Raw genomic sequence first — 13,821 nt, 5'->3', positions numbered from 1 at the left:
TGGTTCAGCGGGGCACTCAGGTTCCTTCAGGCCTTATCTTGGCTAAATTTCCAACTCTCATCTATTCTCTCTTAATACTTACTGTCATTCCTATCCAGCACCACCTGCAAATGCTTTGCCTTTGCATATATTCTGTTAAGAACATCATACTTCCCACTTCTGTCTGGTGTATCATCCCTGTGGATTTGTCAACAATAAATGCTATTTTCCCCAAGACATCCCTTCTACCTTCAGCTCTTGTGTGAATACTGAAAACATCTGGCCCTCATGACGGATTCTGAACTCCCTGGCTTGCTAGACAGTACCAGCTTCAGCTCCAGCAGCAAGTGCTTGTAAGCACTCAGTAAATGTTTATTGAGTAAATGAATGACAAACACACCCTCACTACTGACCAGAATCAGTGCTGTTTTTTCTCCAACTAGTTTAATTGGTAAAATCCATACAAATGTAACTTGAGTTCTGGCCTTTAGAGACCAATAAAATGAAATAAAAATACAAATTTGGGGCCAACGTTGAGACTCAGGGAGATTAGCATAAAGTAACATTTCATGGGACCTGCAGTTCGGATACTTATCATTGTTGACTGGACATACTTACTGGAGTCAATACGCTTTTATACCACATATTAAATGTGTTGTTTAACTCTGGTAACCACAGCTGTGACTTAGTTAACGATCTCAATAAATCCTACTTAAATCAGAGACAGGAAAAAATTATGCAAATGAATTCTTATCTGTTTTTCTGCCCAAGGCATATTTGATAACAGATAAAACACACTCCAAATAGTCTCTACTTAACAGTCAGAAAGCCATTCGAGGTTTATTTGGATCAAAATCAGATACAAAGAGAAGCCTGGTATATTCACAAATGGTTTTAGTTCAGAAAGTAACTGTACATCAAAATGACTCACAGGAAGAGCTGCCATTCCCCCATGGAAGTGAACACAGAAAATAACAGTTACTAACATGCCAAGCCAAATGATTAAAAAAGAGTAAGAGAAAAATGACAGAAGGGTTGGTTGCCTTGGATTCATACACAAAATAAAATTTTTTTGTTGAAAAGGCGAATGGGTCTTGGTCTTGAAGATGGCTATTTAGAAATGAGCTTCCAAAGGGCTTGAAAATCCAACCAATCACACGGGTCTTCTTGTGCACAGCATGACATCCACATTCATCCAGGCAGGATGGAAACCATCCATCAGTTACATCTTGCAGCTAGACAGAATATCTTCCACCAATCTCTTGTAAACCCAGGCGTCACCCTTAAGCCGCTGTCTCCGGATGCCCACTACGTCAGGTCTCTGGAGCTGGCACACTTCTAGTTCAAACTGCATTGTCACTTTGCCAAAATCAGACTGCGTTTGACACTTCAGTGTGTAACTGTGAAAACATTAAGATACCAGGTAGTTAGGGAGCCAGAAGTATTCTGGATATTGCGAGAGGTCTCGAGCTTCTAAGAGCTGGTGGGAAATGAGCCCTTATTTCCCTCTAAGCAATAAATTCTCCACGCAGTTTCCAGCTGGCCTAGCCATGCTGAGTGATGGGGTGACTGTTGCATCCCCAGAAGCTGAGCGATGATCCGAAGAAAAGGTGAGAAAGCTTGACCAGAATGCTCCCTCAAACCACAGGAGAGCCTTTCTGAAGTAGCCGTACATGCCACGTGTACTTGGGAAACCTGACATTTTTTATGTGGCCTTTTCAACAGTGTAATACAAGAATGTGAGGTCATTTCCACAGTGTTCCCAACAAAGGAAAACAAGGGAGATTTAGAACATTCTTACCTCTGAAGCTTATGACTTTCATTTAAATAAAGCTGAAGCTGAAGCAATTAACCTTCTAGAAAGAAATCTGCCTTGAGATTTTTCCTATACAAGTTTGGAAGTTATGATTGCTACACTTAACAGTAAAAACAAGAGCAAAAGAAAGACCAGGGAAGTGCATCCCCACACTGAAGGCATCGGGCATATGTAGTCAAAGCGGCAACACAAAATCGGGCTTAGACTATGAAAGTGGCATGGACTGAACTCATGTAAAGAAAATTAATTACTTTACATTTTAAATATTAGAGTTGTCTTACTGATCTTCAAAATAAAAAATATTTGGGTTTCTTTTAAATTTAAGCTCTCTAGATATTTAAGCATATGATTAGGCCCTGTTGTTCAGACAATTTTGGGGGGTTTTGAGACAGGGTCTTGCAACCATGGGCTCCTAGAACTTGGGAGAAAGAGGCAGTAGGAGTAGGAGTTCAAGGTTATCCCCTGCTACACAGCGAGTTTGAGGTCAGCTGGAGCTGCATGAGAATGTCTCAAAAATAAACACGCACCAAACAACAAAGACAGCATCTTTCCATACAGCCCAGACTAGTCTGGAGCTTACTATAAAGTTTAGGCTGGCCTCCAACTCAGTCATGCACTTGCCACCACGCACAACTGCAATTCTCTATGATTTATTATGAAGTTTCACAAGACATCTTTCTTTGTCTTGCTTAGTACAGTGAGTTTGAGGGAAAGGATAGAGTATCTTAGGAATAAGCAGCAATATCAGAAATGTCAAAAGGAACATCCTAGGGAGCAGCGGCTACACAGGAAGGTGAAGAACAGTTTAGTTCTGTAGAACTAGAAGAATATGACCCATCACACCACTGAGAAGCTGAATGCTGTCCCTTTTGTTTTGTCACAAGGTAAAGCAGACAGAAAGTAACGATCAGAGAGGGTCACTCAAGACCACTCTGGCTGCTCAGGATGTCAGAAGGTCAAAGCACTAGCTAGATTTCAGCTAGTGATCTGCTGCTGAATCACATGCCAAAGGGAAGATCAGCACAGGCCTGTGAGATTCAGCTAGAGCTTCTGGGGCCAGAGAAACACCAGCATGAATAAGAAGCACTAAGAATGGGCAAGACAAATGTTCTAATGAGGCTGAAAGAAAACAATGCAGGAGTTCACGTAGGTAACACACCTACAGAGTATGAGTGATGATACAATCACAAAAAATTGTCTTTAAAGTATTACTCTAGAATAGTCATGATGGTACAAGCCTGTAATCCCAGTGCTTCACAGGTGGTGGTAGGAAAATCACAAGTTCAAAGCCACCCTGGACTAGTCAATTGCAATCCAGGTCAGCCAGAGATAATCTAGAGCTTGGGTGCAAAGGCAGGAGGATACAAAGTTGAGGCCAGTCTGGACTACACAGTATGAGGTCCTGTCTCAAAAGAGTAAATAAGGAAACAACAACAAAAATCAAACTCTATATAGATTATCCTGTCTGCATGCTTTTGGTAAATTCAAACAGTTGTACACAGCTGTTTAATAAAGGCATTTTAGAAGCTGATGTGATGGATGCATGTAATCCAGTGCTTGGGAGACCGAGGCAACCCAGATCAGGAGATCCATGCCAGCCTGGGATACATAGAAGGCTCTTTTTCAAATAAATGAACAGAGTTGAAGATATGGCTCAATGGTTAGGTGCACTGACTACTCTTTCAGAGGATCCAGGTTCAATCCCCAGGACCCAAAAGGCAGTTTACAATAATCTATAACTTTAGTTCCAGGGGATCTGATGCCCTCTTCTGACCTCTGCAAGGACCAGGCATGCATGGGATTCACATAAATACACACAGGCAAAACATCAATACACATAAAAACTAAAATTAAAATAAATAAGTCATTTTAAAGATGTAGTTAGTAGCCAGGTAGTGGTGGCATACACCTTTAATCCTAGCACTCAGGAGGCAGAGCCAGGTGAATCTCTGTGAGTTCAAGGCCAGCCTGATGTACAGCGCAAGATCCAGGACAGCCAAGGCTACACAGAGAAATCCTGTCTCAGGGGGAAAAAAAAATTAGTTAGTGAAATTCTTAGAAATAGGAACAGTTTGCATGCTCAGAAGAGACCTGGCTACTCAGACCATGAGATCACACCATGGAGCCTCTGACAGCTCACTCAGCAGGGATACTCAGCTGAATTTCCTTCGTTAACCCACCGAAAACTAACTCTATAGGGTAGCTGGTCACAGAGACTCAATCTACAAGCTTCCACTTGTCCAAAGTGTCTCACTGACTAAGATTACAACTGACAAATAGCACAAGAAAGCAGAAAATGAAAGGACCTAGAGGATTGTCCTAAAATAAACGGAAGTCCAGATTTCCCAATTCTGAGATGAAAATGTAAAGACAACCAACTCTGAACAATGGCACCATAGCATCTTTCTGGAGAGTGGGGGAGAACGCTTCAGTAGGGACCAGGAGGGATGGCAGCAGAGTGAAGAACATGGTGGTCAGGGATGGCTCACCCTTTCTGCACAAAGTCCACATGCTTCTCTGGAAGAACCCTCATTATCTCACTCAGGAGCTGGTCAGGATTCACCAGTCTAGTTGTAGTCACGTTATAGTGCAGCTGAGAAAGAAACGGGAGAGGAGTCAGACTTCACCTTGACACAAAAGCTCAAAATTCCTTTTCAAATGGGAACACTGCAAGAAAACACTGCAAGACCGGCCAGCTGAGCCAGCTGCTTTACCACAGCAGTCGGGTAGAGACTGTCGGAGAGACTGTCTCCATCAGAAACTACTGTATTATCCCCATTTTAAAAAAAAAAGTGCTGGGCATGGTGGCGCACGCCTTTAATCCAAGCACTCAGGGGCAGAGGCAGGCAGATCTCTATGAGTTCAAGGCCAGCCTGGTCTACAGAGAGAGTTCTAGGACAGCCAGGGCTATACAGAGAAACCCTGTCTGGGGGAGGGGGAGATTGTGTGTGTATAGACATGACTATGTGTGTGAAGGTCAGAACATGACTGTATGGAGCTGTTTCTCTTCTTTCCCCTTCCTGTGATTCCAGGGTTTGAACTCAGATCATCAGGCTTCCGTTGGGACACCTTTACCCACTGAGCTATCTCAGTAGACTCATGTCAGTATTGTATGTTCATCTTCCTTTCTTAACAATTTTTAAACTTTTTAAATCACATTTCAGTGTGTGTGTGTGTGTGTGTGTGTGTGTGTGTGTGTGTGTGTGTGTGTGTGTATGTGTACACACAGTTCTGGCTTTAAAGCCAATGATGCACTAAAGGGGTTGTGGAATCTCCCTCCTTGGCTAAGGAAAAGCTGCTGAAGACAGGAGGGTCAGGGGTGTCCCTGCATGGAGGCCCAGAGAGACCACTGTGTGAAGCGGTACAGGTAAAGCCTGGCTTGTGTTGGAGACCCCAGAGTGGTGGGCACCTGCTGAGGGGGCTGTTACCGGGTGTGGAACCAGACCAGGAGAGAAGTGTGCTGCAGTAAACAAAGCAAGGAACTGGAGTTCTGAAGAGCACTTTGACACCAGACGTGGAGATGCAGAATTTGGAGCCTGCCCTACTGGGTTTTGGTCTTTGGTCCAGAGTTTTTTCACTATGTTCCCTTTCCTCCCTTTTGGAATGGTAGTGTACATTCTGTGCCATTGTGTGTGGAAAGCACAAGATCTGCTGTTTAATTATGATTTTACATGGGGTTAACATTAACAGTTAAGAGACTGCATGAGTCTCAGAAAAGACTGAACTTTGGAGTTGTCATCCCCCCCCCCCAAGCCCCCTGGGTTTCTACGTGTGGTTTTGGTGCCTGTCCTGGATCTCGCTCTGTAGACCAGGCTGGCTTTGAATTCAGAGATCCACCTGGCTCTGCCACCCAAGTGTTGGGATTAAAGGTGTGCGCCACCACCGCCCAGCTGAACTTTGGACTTTTAAACAGTGTTGAGACTGTGAAAGATTATGAAGACTTTTGAAGTTGAACTGAATACATTTTTTCATTGTGATATGGCTACAAGTCTCTGGGGGCTGGGGAGTAGAATGTGGTGGTGTGAAAAAGAATGGGCCCCCATAGGCTCTTATATTTGAATGTTTAGTCACCAGGGAGTGGAACTATTTGAAAAGAACGTAAGGATTAGGAGGTGTGGCCTTGTTGGAGAACATGTGTCACTAAGGATAGGCTTTGAGGTTTCAAGTCCATGCCAGGCCCAGTAGTTCTCTTTTTTCCTGTGGCCTGCAGATCAGGATGTAGCTCACAGCTACTTCTTCAGCATCTGCCTGCTATGCCTGCTGCCATGCTTCCCACCATGATGACAATAGACTAACCCTTGTAAGCCAGCCTCCACTGAAATGCTTCCTTTTATACGAGTTGCCTTGGTCATAGTGTCTCTTCATAGCAATAAAACTGCTAATAGCCTATTTTTTTCCTTCCCTACCAAGTATACTGTCTACACCAATAGATTAACTCTTTAAAAGTTTAACAGCAAGCTGGGCGGTGGTGGCGCATGCCTTTAATCCCAGCACTTGGCGGCAGAGCAGGCGGATCTCTGTGAGTTCGAGGCCAGCCTGGTCTACCAAGTGAGTTCCAGGAAAGGCGCAAAGCTACACAAGAGAAACCCTGTCTTGAAAAACCAAAAAAAAAAAAAAAAAAAAAAAAAAAAAAAAAGTTTAACAGCATTATTAAATAAGATGCAAACCTCTTAGCCAGGCCCTTAATGCCCTTCCAGCCTGTCTGCCCAACCTGTCACTCACTATTTTCCTTACACATACTACAAATCAACGTTTAAACTAGGCTGCCATGATGGTTCAGTGAGTAAAAGTACTTATTCCCAAGCTGGATGGCCTGAGTTCAATCCTCAGGACCCACACCATGGAAGGAGAGACCAGACTCCTGCAAGTTGTCCTCTGACTTCCACATGTGTGCATGTGCACACACACAGGGAGGGACGGACGGAGGGAGGAGAAGGAGAGACTATGAATCAGTGCAACCAGGTGAGGTGGCGGTAGCACATGCCTGTAATCCCAGTATTTGGGAGGCTGGGGGAAGAAGATTGCCCTGGTTAGAGACCCTACAAAGAGGCTGGGGTTAGAGACATCCAGTTGAGAGTGGCTTCTGAAATCTTTAGTAGATTCTGGTCCACGTACCTTTCGCCTTCTTGGCCCGTCTTTGGCAGAGCTCTTCTTCTTGCTCCTTGTAAGTGCTGTGAGAACCTTGTCCAATCCTCTCTCGAGGCTTCCGAACACATTGGCTCCTCTCCTCTTAGGGGTGTCCTCCATATGTGCCTGGTTGAGATCCACCTCCATTGAGCGGCACCTTCAAGACCAACAGAGCACTAGCGGCACTGTCCTGCGGCCCTCACGGCTGCTGTGCCTGCCCCTCTACAGGCACCAAGGGCTGCAGGCAGGTGTGCCAGAGCCAGATCACCTCAATCCTCCTTTGGGGAGGGGCACTAAAGCCATCTCCTATTAGAAAGACGTTCACTCCCCCACCAAACTACTTGTCCTTTCATTTTATTTATTTAGGAGATAACAGGGATTAAACCGAGCTCCTCATTTATACTAGGAAGGCATTCTACCAATGAGCTACACCCCTACCCTTCTTTTTACCTTTTATTTTTGTGACAGGATCTTCACTAAGTTCCCTGGGCTGGCCTTGAACTTGCAAACCTTCTATCTCAGTCTCCCAAGTAGCTGGGATTCCAGGCCTATGCCAAGGCTCAGATCTTTCACTTTTTTATTTAAATCAAACATAGGAACATGAACAGATCAGTACAACGGACATCCACATGCCCTCCGAGGGTCAACAACTACCAAGATGTGGTCAGTGGCTTCTCTATGTAAACAGACAATACACAGATTAAGTATACAAGCATGTTTGCTCAGCCACCTGATGGTATCAGAATACGGGACTCTGAAACACTTTGTGTACACCCCCAGTAAGCGAGACTATCTTCTTACCCAACTATAATACTAAGGACATTCTAAAAAGATAACAACTGCAGCAGCATTCAATAGTTTATATTTTATTTCCCCCAAATAAATCATGCTTCTAAAAAAACTGAAATGCAGTGAAGGTTCACTTATGCTTTGGGATTTTTCATCTTAGAGAAATGAGTTGGTTTTCTTTGTAACCTAGATTAGTGTTTTTATCATTTGGAGAATACAGACTGTTAGTGTACACCGAGACTCTGCTGGCAGAGCAGCAGAAGGAAGTGCACGGCCACAGGCAGGGGCCCTGTCTTCCAGCTTGCTGTGCTTTAGTTAAGGCCCACAGCTGATCAGGTTCATGACTTCGGCCCGAGAAGGCAGAGCACCAGCTCCAGCCCCATGCTCGGCCACAAACCGTCCTCATGCACAAGTCGCCGTAGTGCCAGCAGCTTCGTCTCCACTCCCTCTGCCAGGCTTCTCATGGGTGAAGAGTAACCCCATGACCTACACTAAGAATGGCTGGAGTCTGAAAAGCAATACTTACCGCCTCTCAGGGCTGATGACACCCGTTGTTAACGTGTCTGCTCCTGTGGATTTCCCTGGCGTTCTGACTGGGGCGTCTCTCAGGCACTGGTTTCTAGCTATTAGAAAAACAGCAAATACACACCATGTGTATCTGACAATACCAATCAATAATACATATGTCACTTCCTTCATTGACTCCAAAATATTGGTACCACTTGGCCAGTAAAATTGCTGGCTCTAATAATTGGGTTTTTTTTTTTTTTTTTTTTTTTTGGTTTGGTTTGGTTTATTTTTGTTTTTCAAGACAGGGTGTTGCTGTGTAGCTTTGGAGCCTGTCCTGGAACTCACTATGTAGACTAGCTGGCCTCGAACTCACAGGGATCCGCCTGCCTCTGCCTCCCGAGTACTGGGATTAAAGGCGTGCACCATCACCGCCCCGCTCTGGCTCTAATAATTAAAAAAAAAAAATGTTTCCTGGTACAATGCCTTACTCAATCTTGATGCAGGAGGAAGGGGCTAGGTCTGGCCCCAACATGGTATAACAGCCTCTGTTGACTACCCAAAGGAAGCCTTACTCTCTGTGAGGAAAGGAATGGGGGTAGCTGGGAGTAGCGGGAGAGGAGGAAGGAGAGGGATCAGGGGTTGGTATGTAAAAGGAAAGAAAATCTTTTTTTAAATAAAAAATTATAATATATATATATCTATGAAATGTTTGAAATGAAAATGTTTCCAGATGATCTATATTAAAAACAAAATCACCTGGCGCCATGAAGCACACCTGTAATCCCAGTGCTCAGGGGGCAGAGGCAGGCTGCTCCAGAGTTCAAGGCCAACCTCTGCTATATAGCAAGTTCAAGGCCAGTCTAAGGTATATAACACCTGTCTCCAAACAAAACCCCCTTTAAAAAAAAATCATTTTGCTTTACATGTAATGATTTAAAACAAAACAAAATATAAACCTGAAGCATACTTGAAAAGTGTTAATTCAAAACCCCATTTAATTCCTGTTAGGTAAAGAAACTGATCTCCTTCTAAAGTTTGAGAAAAGTTCCTAGTGAGTTTTCTTAATTGACTGTTTCTTTATTCCAGAACTTTGTGCTTTACCCTACATAGGGTAGGGTCTACCACAGATGGGTATCAACAGATCTGGTTACCATAACTGAGTAGCCTTTGTTTAATGATCTGCTGGGGTGTATCGCAGTGGCAGAGCACTTGCCTAGCATGCCCAAAGCCCTGTGTTCAATCCCAGGAAAACACACACACACAGATTGATGTGCTTTAGTGGTACTATTGACAATGCACTCTGGGGACTTTGTTTTGTTTTTAACTAATAAATTCTATTCTCTCGAGGTTCACAAGGACAACGAAATAGTAGTTAAAAGTAGCTGTTTTTAAAAAGTTTGTCTCTGTGTCCTAAGAGAATGTGGTACATACACAGCTGCCCTTTGACAACTACCACTGCCTGGACTACATAGGTGTCACACAGGAATTGCTGCTAATGTCAAAAAAGACACACTAGTGGAGGCTACCAATTACATCTTCAGCACTTGCTCTCTGGAAGTGCTTTTCTTTAAAGAAAATAGCCAATATTAAGTTTTTCACTAACACAGTCTCGCAGGGACAAGATGTGTAAACTACATTTCAAACCATCTACATTTCAAACCCTTTAGAGTCCCATTAACAGCATCAACAATAAAAAAGTATAATAATAAAGACTATGTTGTCAAAGGGTTCTTGTGCTGTTTCTGTTTGTTTCTTTTTTCTTTCTTTCTCTACTTACTTACTTATTTATTTATTTTATTTCAGGGCTGAGGACCGAATTTATTTATTTATTTATATTTTATTATTTTATTTTATTTTATTTCAGGGCTGAGGACCTTGCACTTGCTAGGTAAGCGCTCTACCACTGAGCTAAATCCCCAACCCCATTTGTTTCTTTGAAGTTCCTCAATGAGGTTGGGGAAATGGCTGAAGCATGAAGACTTGAGTTTAGGTCCTTAGTACCTTGGTGGAAAGAAAAAACAGCCTGGGATGGACTGGCACGAACTTCTAATTCCAGCACTGGGGAAGCAGAGACAGATGGGGTCCCTGCGGTTTGCTGGACAGCCAGCTCAGCCTAATTGGCAAGCCTCAGTCCCACTAAGACTTTGTCTCAGGAAAGTAGGTGGTTCCTCAAGATGACAGTCAAGACTGACCTCTGGTCTACACACAAGTTCTCTTCTCTCTCCTCTCTTTCTGCGCTCTCCCCTCCCCTCCCCCCTCTGTCTCCACCAGGCAAGGTGGTGCACATCTACAATCCCAGCAGGATTGGGAGGTAGAAGTAGGAGGATCAAGAATTCAAGGTCGGAGGCTGGAATGATGGCTCACTGGTTAAAAACACTGCCTTCTCTACCAGAGGACCTAGGTTCAATTCCCAGCACCCACATGCCAGCTCAAAACTGTAACTCTTAAGATCTGACACTCTCATACAGACAAACATGGAGGCAAAACACCAATGCACATAAAATAAAGCTAAATAAATAATTTAAAAAAAAAAAGAATTCAAGGTCAGCTGGAGCAGTGGTGGAACACGCCTTTAATCCCGGGTAGAGGCAGCTGGATCTCTGAGTTCAAGGCCAGCCTGGTCTACAGAGCAAGTTCCAGGACTACCAAGGCTACACAGAGAAAGCCGTCTCGGGGCAGGGGGTGGATTTCAAGATCATTTTCACCTATATATTCACAGTGAGTGTAAGGTTGGCCTAGGCTACATGAGACACAGTCTCAAAAAAGCAAAGATAAACAAATTAAAAGGCAGTGCGATTATAGTAAGAGGAATAACAAAAGAGAGAAACCTTTGTTGGGGAAAGATGAAATGGCAACCACTTTTGAGATCCTACTATGTTCTTAATAAACCTGCAGTTTACTGAGACAAGTGCAGAAAACCACATACAAACACACCTCATTATATCAAACTGGCCTCACATCTGGAGGAGACTGAGTTGATGAAATGAAAAATTCCATTAACACAATAATGGAACTCTAGCAAATATTTCAGTAAAATCTTCCACCACGCCTTCGTGTATAATATGATGACCTCTTGAAGTGGTGGTCGACCCTACTAGCAAACTAGAAGCACAATGGGAGAAGGGGCTTGGCAGGAGTTCACATGGCAACCCTTAAGAGTTGGGGTTCATTAGGACCTCAATACAGCACAAGAGGACACAACTGTTGGGAAAAAGACGATAAATTAGCTGCTGCGGTTAAAAACGACACAACCAATAGATCCAGCCCTGGTTTATTTCCTCACTCAGCAAATATGACCCTGCTACAAAGCATGAAAAGTCTGCAGTAAATACGACAGAGCTCTGCTGCATACATCGACCGCTTGTCTCCGGGAGGCCTGATCCTAGCAAAGTGGCCTTACACTGACACAGCAGAATGTGTCCAGATGAGACAGCAGCCAAACACCACGTGTTAAATAACTGCTGGAGATTACAGTGAAGAGGAAACCAGGGGGGAGGGGAGGAGTCACAGACCCCCTGCCTTCTGGACTCCAGCAGTACTGCTGCAGGGCAGGGCAGGACCAGGTTACCACAACAGAGAACCAGATGGTAAGAAGAGCTCAGCAGACTCCAGCCTCAGTCATCCTTAGTGGGGATGAAGAGGCTAAGGCTGGACATAAGACCTTGGCATAGCATTCGCTCCTCTGAGTCTTAGGTTCCTACACTGTGGAAACATGACAAGCTCTAAGTTGTTCTCCTATGGTGCGATGCTTCAATCCCACAGATGGGAGAGAGGGGCTGGAGATGGCTGAGCAGCTCAGTGTGCTTGCTGTGCTTCCAGAGAGGACCAGAGTTTGATTTCCAGCACCTACATCAGGTGACTGGCAAATACCTGTAATTCCAGCTCCAGGGGGCCCACCATCCTCTTTAAGCCTCCTTGGATACCCCCTATACACACACACACACACACACACGCACGCACGCACGCACGCACGCACGCACGCACGCACGCACGCACACGCACAGCATATACACACAGAGACATTAATGTAAATTAAATATTTTTAAAAACCTTTAAGTGTGGAAAATAAAGTAACACCACCATCTGAGAATTACAAGGTAAGCACTGTCTCCACTTCCACCAAAGCCCGTACATACATAAAGGCAGCCAACCCGCCCTAGCAGCCAGAGAACAAGGCTAGTTACTTCTAGAAGTCCATGTGTTCGTTTACAACAGTAAAAATGGCATTTGACCTTTATGTCTCCGCTTAGTTCCCTTAGCAAATACCTTTTGCAGGTGTTGTGTAACGGTTTGGCGAGGTGAGTATTTCTCTCTTATACTGGTTCTTACTAACTGGAGTCTTTGGCTCTGGGAACACAAAGTTCTCTTCATTCTTCACAGCAGACTTGGGAGTGCCCACATTCTCTTTGTCCTTTAATTTATTTGCCAATGCTCTGCATACTACTGGAGCTGGTGATTTAGATGCCACATGATTTGATTCTGCCCAGTGCTTGGTAACCTGGAGGAAGAAAGGTACTGAATAAAGCACACTGAGGAAGATAAAGTCATTTCTTTACACCTTACCTTAACACTCAGCAAGTCACCTTGTGCTGTTCTGGTGAAAATCAAATGCTACCCAGAGGCCACTGCTGGCGATAGCAGGACCCTTGCCAGTGTCCTTCAGTTCTCCTTAGCACAGGCAGATCAACATTTCAAAATTCTCAAACAGCAAGAGAAGTTTAAGGAAATGATGACCTAGGATGGAGCTTAACTCCTGGCAAATCTCAAATCTGAGCCAAGGCATCTCAAGCAACCCTCAGGGCCCACTGTGGAGCATGTGTGGTATCTTGGTGCACAGTGCACATGCTGAGTGCTCAGGATGGAGGCTACAGTGAAATCACGTGATGCAATACAGGCAAACATAACCAGGAACACCTCAGGCTCATCACATGCTGATGTTAAATTAATCTTTGATCCTTTTATACTCATAAACATTTTGCTGTTGCCAATTTTTCTCAACTTCAACATTCACATCAACACAACCTAATGAGGTTGGGACTCATAGTTAAGAAGCTAGGCCTTAAAGAACTAAAGTATAGGGGCAACAGCACAATTAATAGACAATCAATGGAGACAAAATTATTTACAAGAACTATCCAGAAATTCTAGGATTGAAAAGTACAGTAATTTTAAAAATTAGTTGGACATAGCGGTGTGTCCTTATAATTCAAAACTCAGGAGGCAGAAGCATGAAGGAATTGCCACTGTCTAGGAGCTAGCTGCACTGTGAGTTCTAGGGGAGCCAGCACTAGATAGTGAAGTCCAGTCAAGAAAGAGACAGGCAGACAGACACAGAGAGAAAGATGGGGGTGAGGGGTGGGTGACAGGACAGGCACAGACAGACAGACAGACAGGAGGGGAGAGATGACTCAGCATTAGAATAATTCGCAGCATTTCAGGAAGCATTAGAAAGGGAAGCAGCAAACTGGAAACGAGTGGATCAAATTACTCTGAGGAACAGAAAGAAAAAGGAATAAAAACAGATTAATAATGGAGGAAAAAATAGTATTTAGAAAAAATGGCCCTAAAGTCCCATATTTGGTGGGAAACTTTGAACTACA

At 44.0% G+C, this 13,821-nt stretch overlaps 1 protein-coding gene across 4 annotated transcripts in view; it reads right to left on the bottom strand.

The window, feature by feature from the left end:
* Positions 1-793: 793 nt before the first annotated feature.
* The window catches only part of Melk (maternal embryonic leucine zipper kinase), a 67,745-nt gene continuing 54,717 nt past the window's right edge, over positions 794-13,821 (bottom strand). For 2 of the 4 annotated variants that reach the window (XM_028894753.2, XM_037202568.1), the window contains 5 exons: positions 12,488-12,719; positions 8,238-8,334; positions 6,911-7,079; positions 4,285-4,388; positions 794-1,379 (listed from right to left, as the gene is read on the bottom strand). In XM_028894753.2, coding sequence (XP_028750586.1) covers positions 1,202-1,379; positions 4,285-4,388; positions 6,911-7,079; positions 8,238-8,334; positions 12,488-12,719 — 780 coding nt within the window. In that variant the 3' untranslated portion in view covers positions 794-1,201. The remainder of the gene's footprint in view (positions 1,380-4,284; positions 4,389-6,910; positions 7,080-8,237; positions 8,335-12,487; positions 12,720-13,821) is intronic. The other 2 variants (XM_037202566.1, XM_037202567.1) reach the window with 1 other exon arrangement.

The sequence above is a fragment of the Peromyscus leucopus genome, chromosome 2 (genome assembly GCF_004664715.2).
Source record: "Peromyscus leucopus breed LL Stock chromosome 2, UCI_PerLeu_2.1, whole genome shotgun sequence".
Classification (NCBI taxonomy): domain Eukaryota; kingdom Metazoa; phylum Chordata; class Mammalia; order Rodentia; family Cricetidae; genus Peromyscus; species Peromyscus leucopus.
The sequence above is the reverse complement of the archived record's forward strand: the minus strand, read 5'-3'. Positions and strand labels throughout refer to the sequence as shown.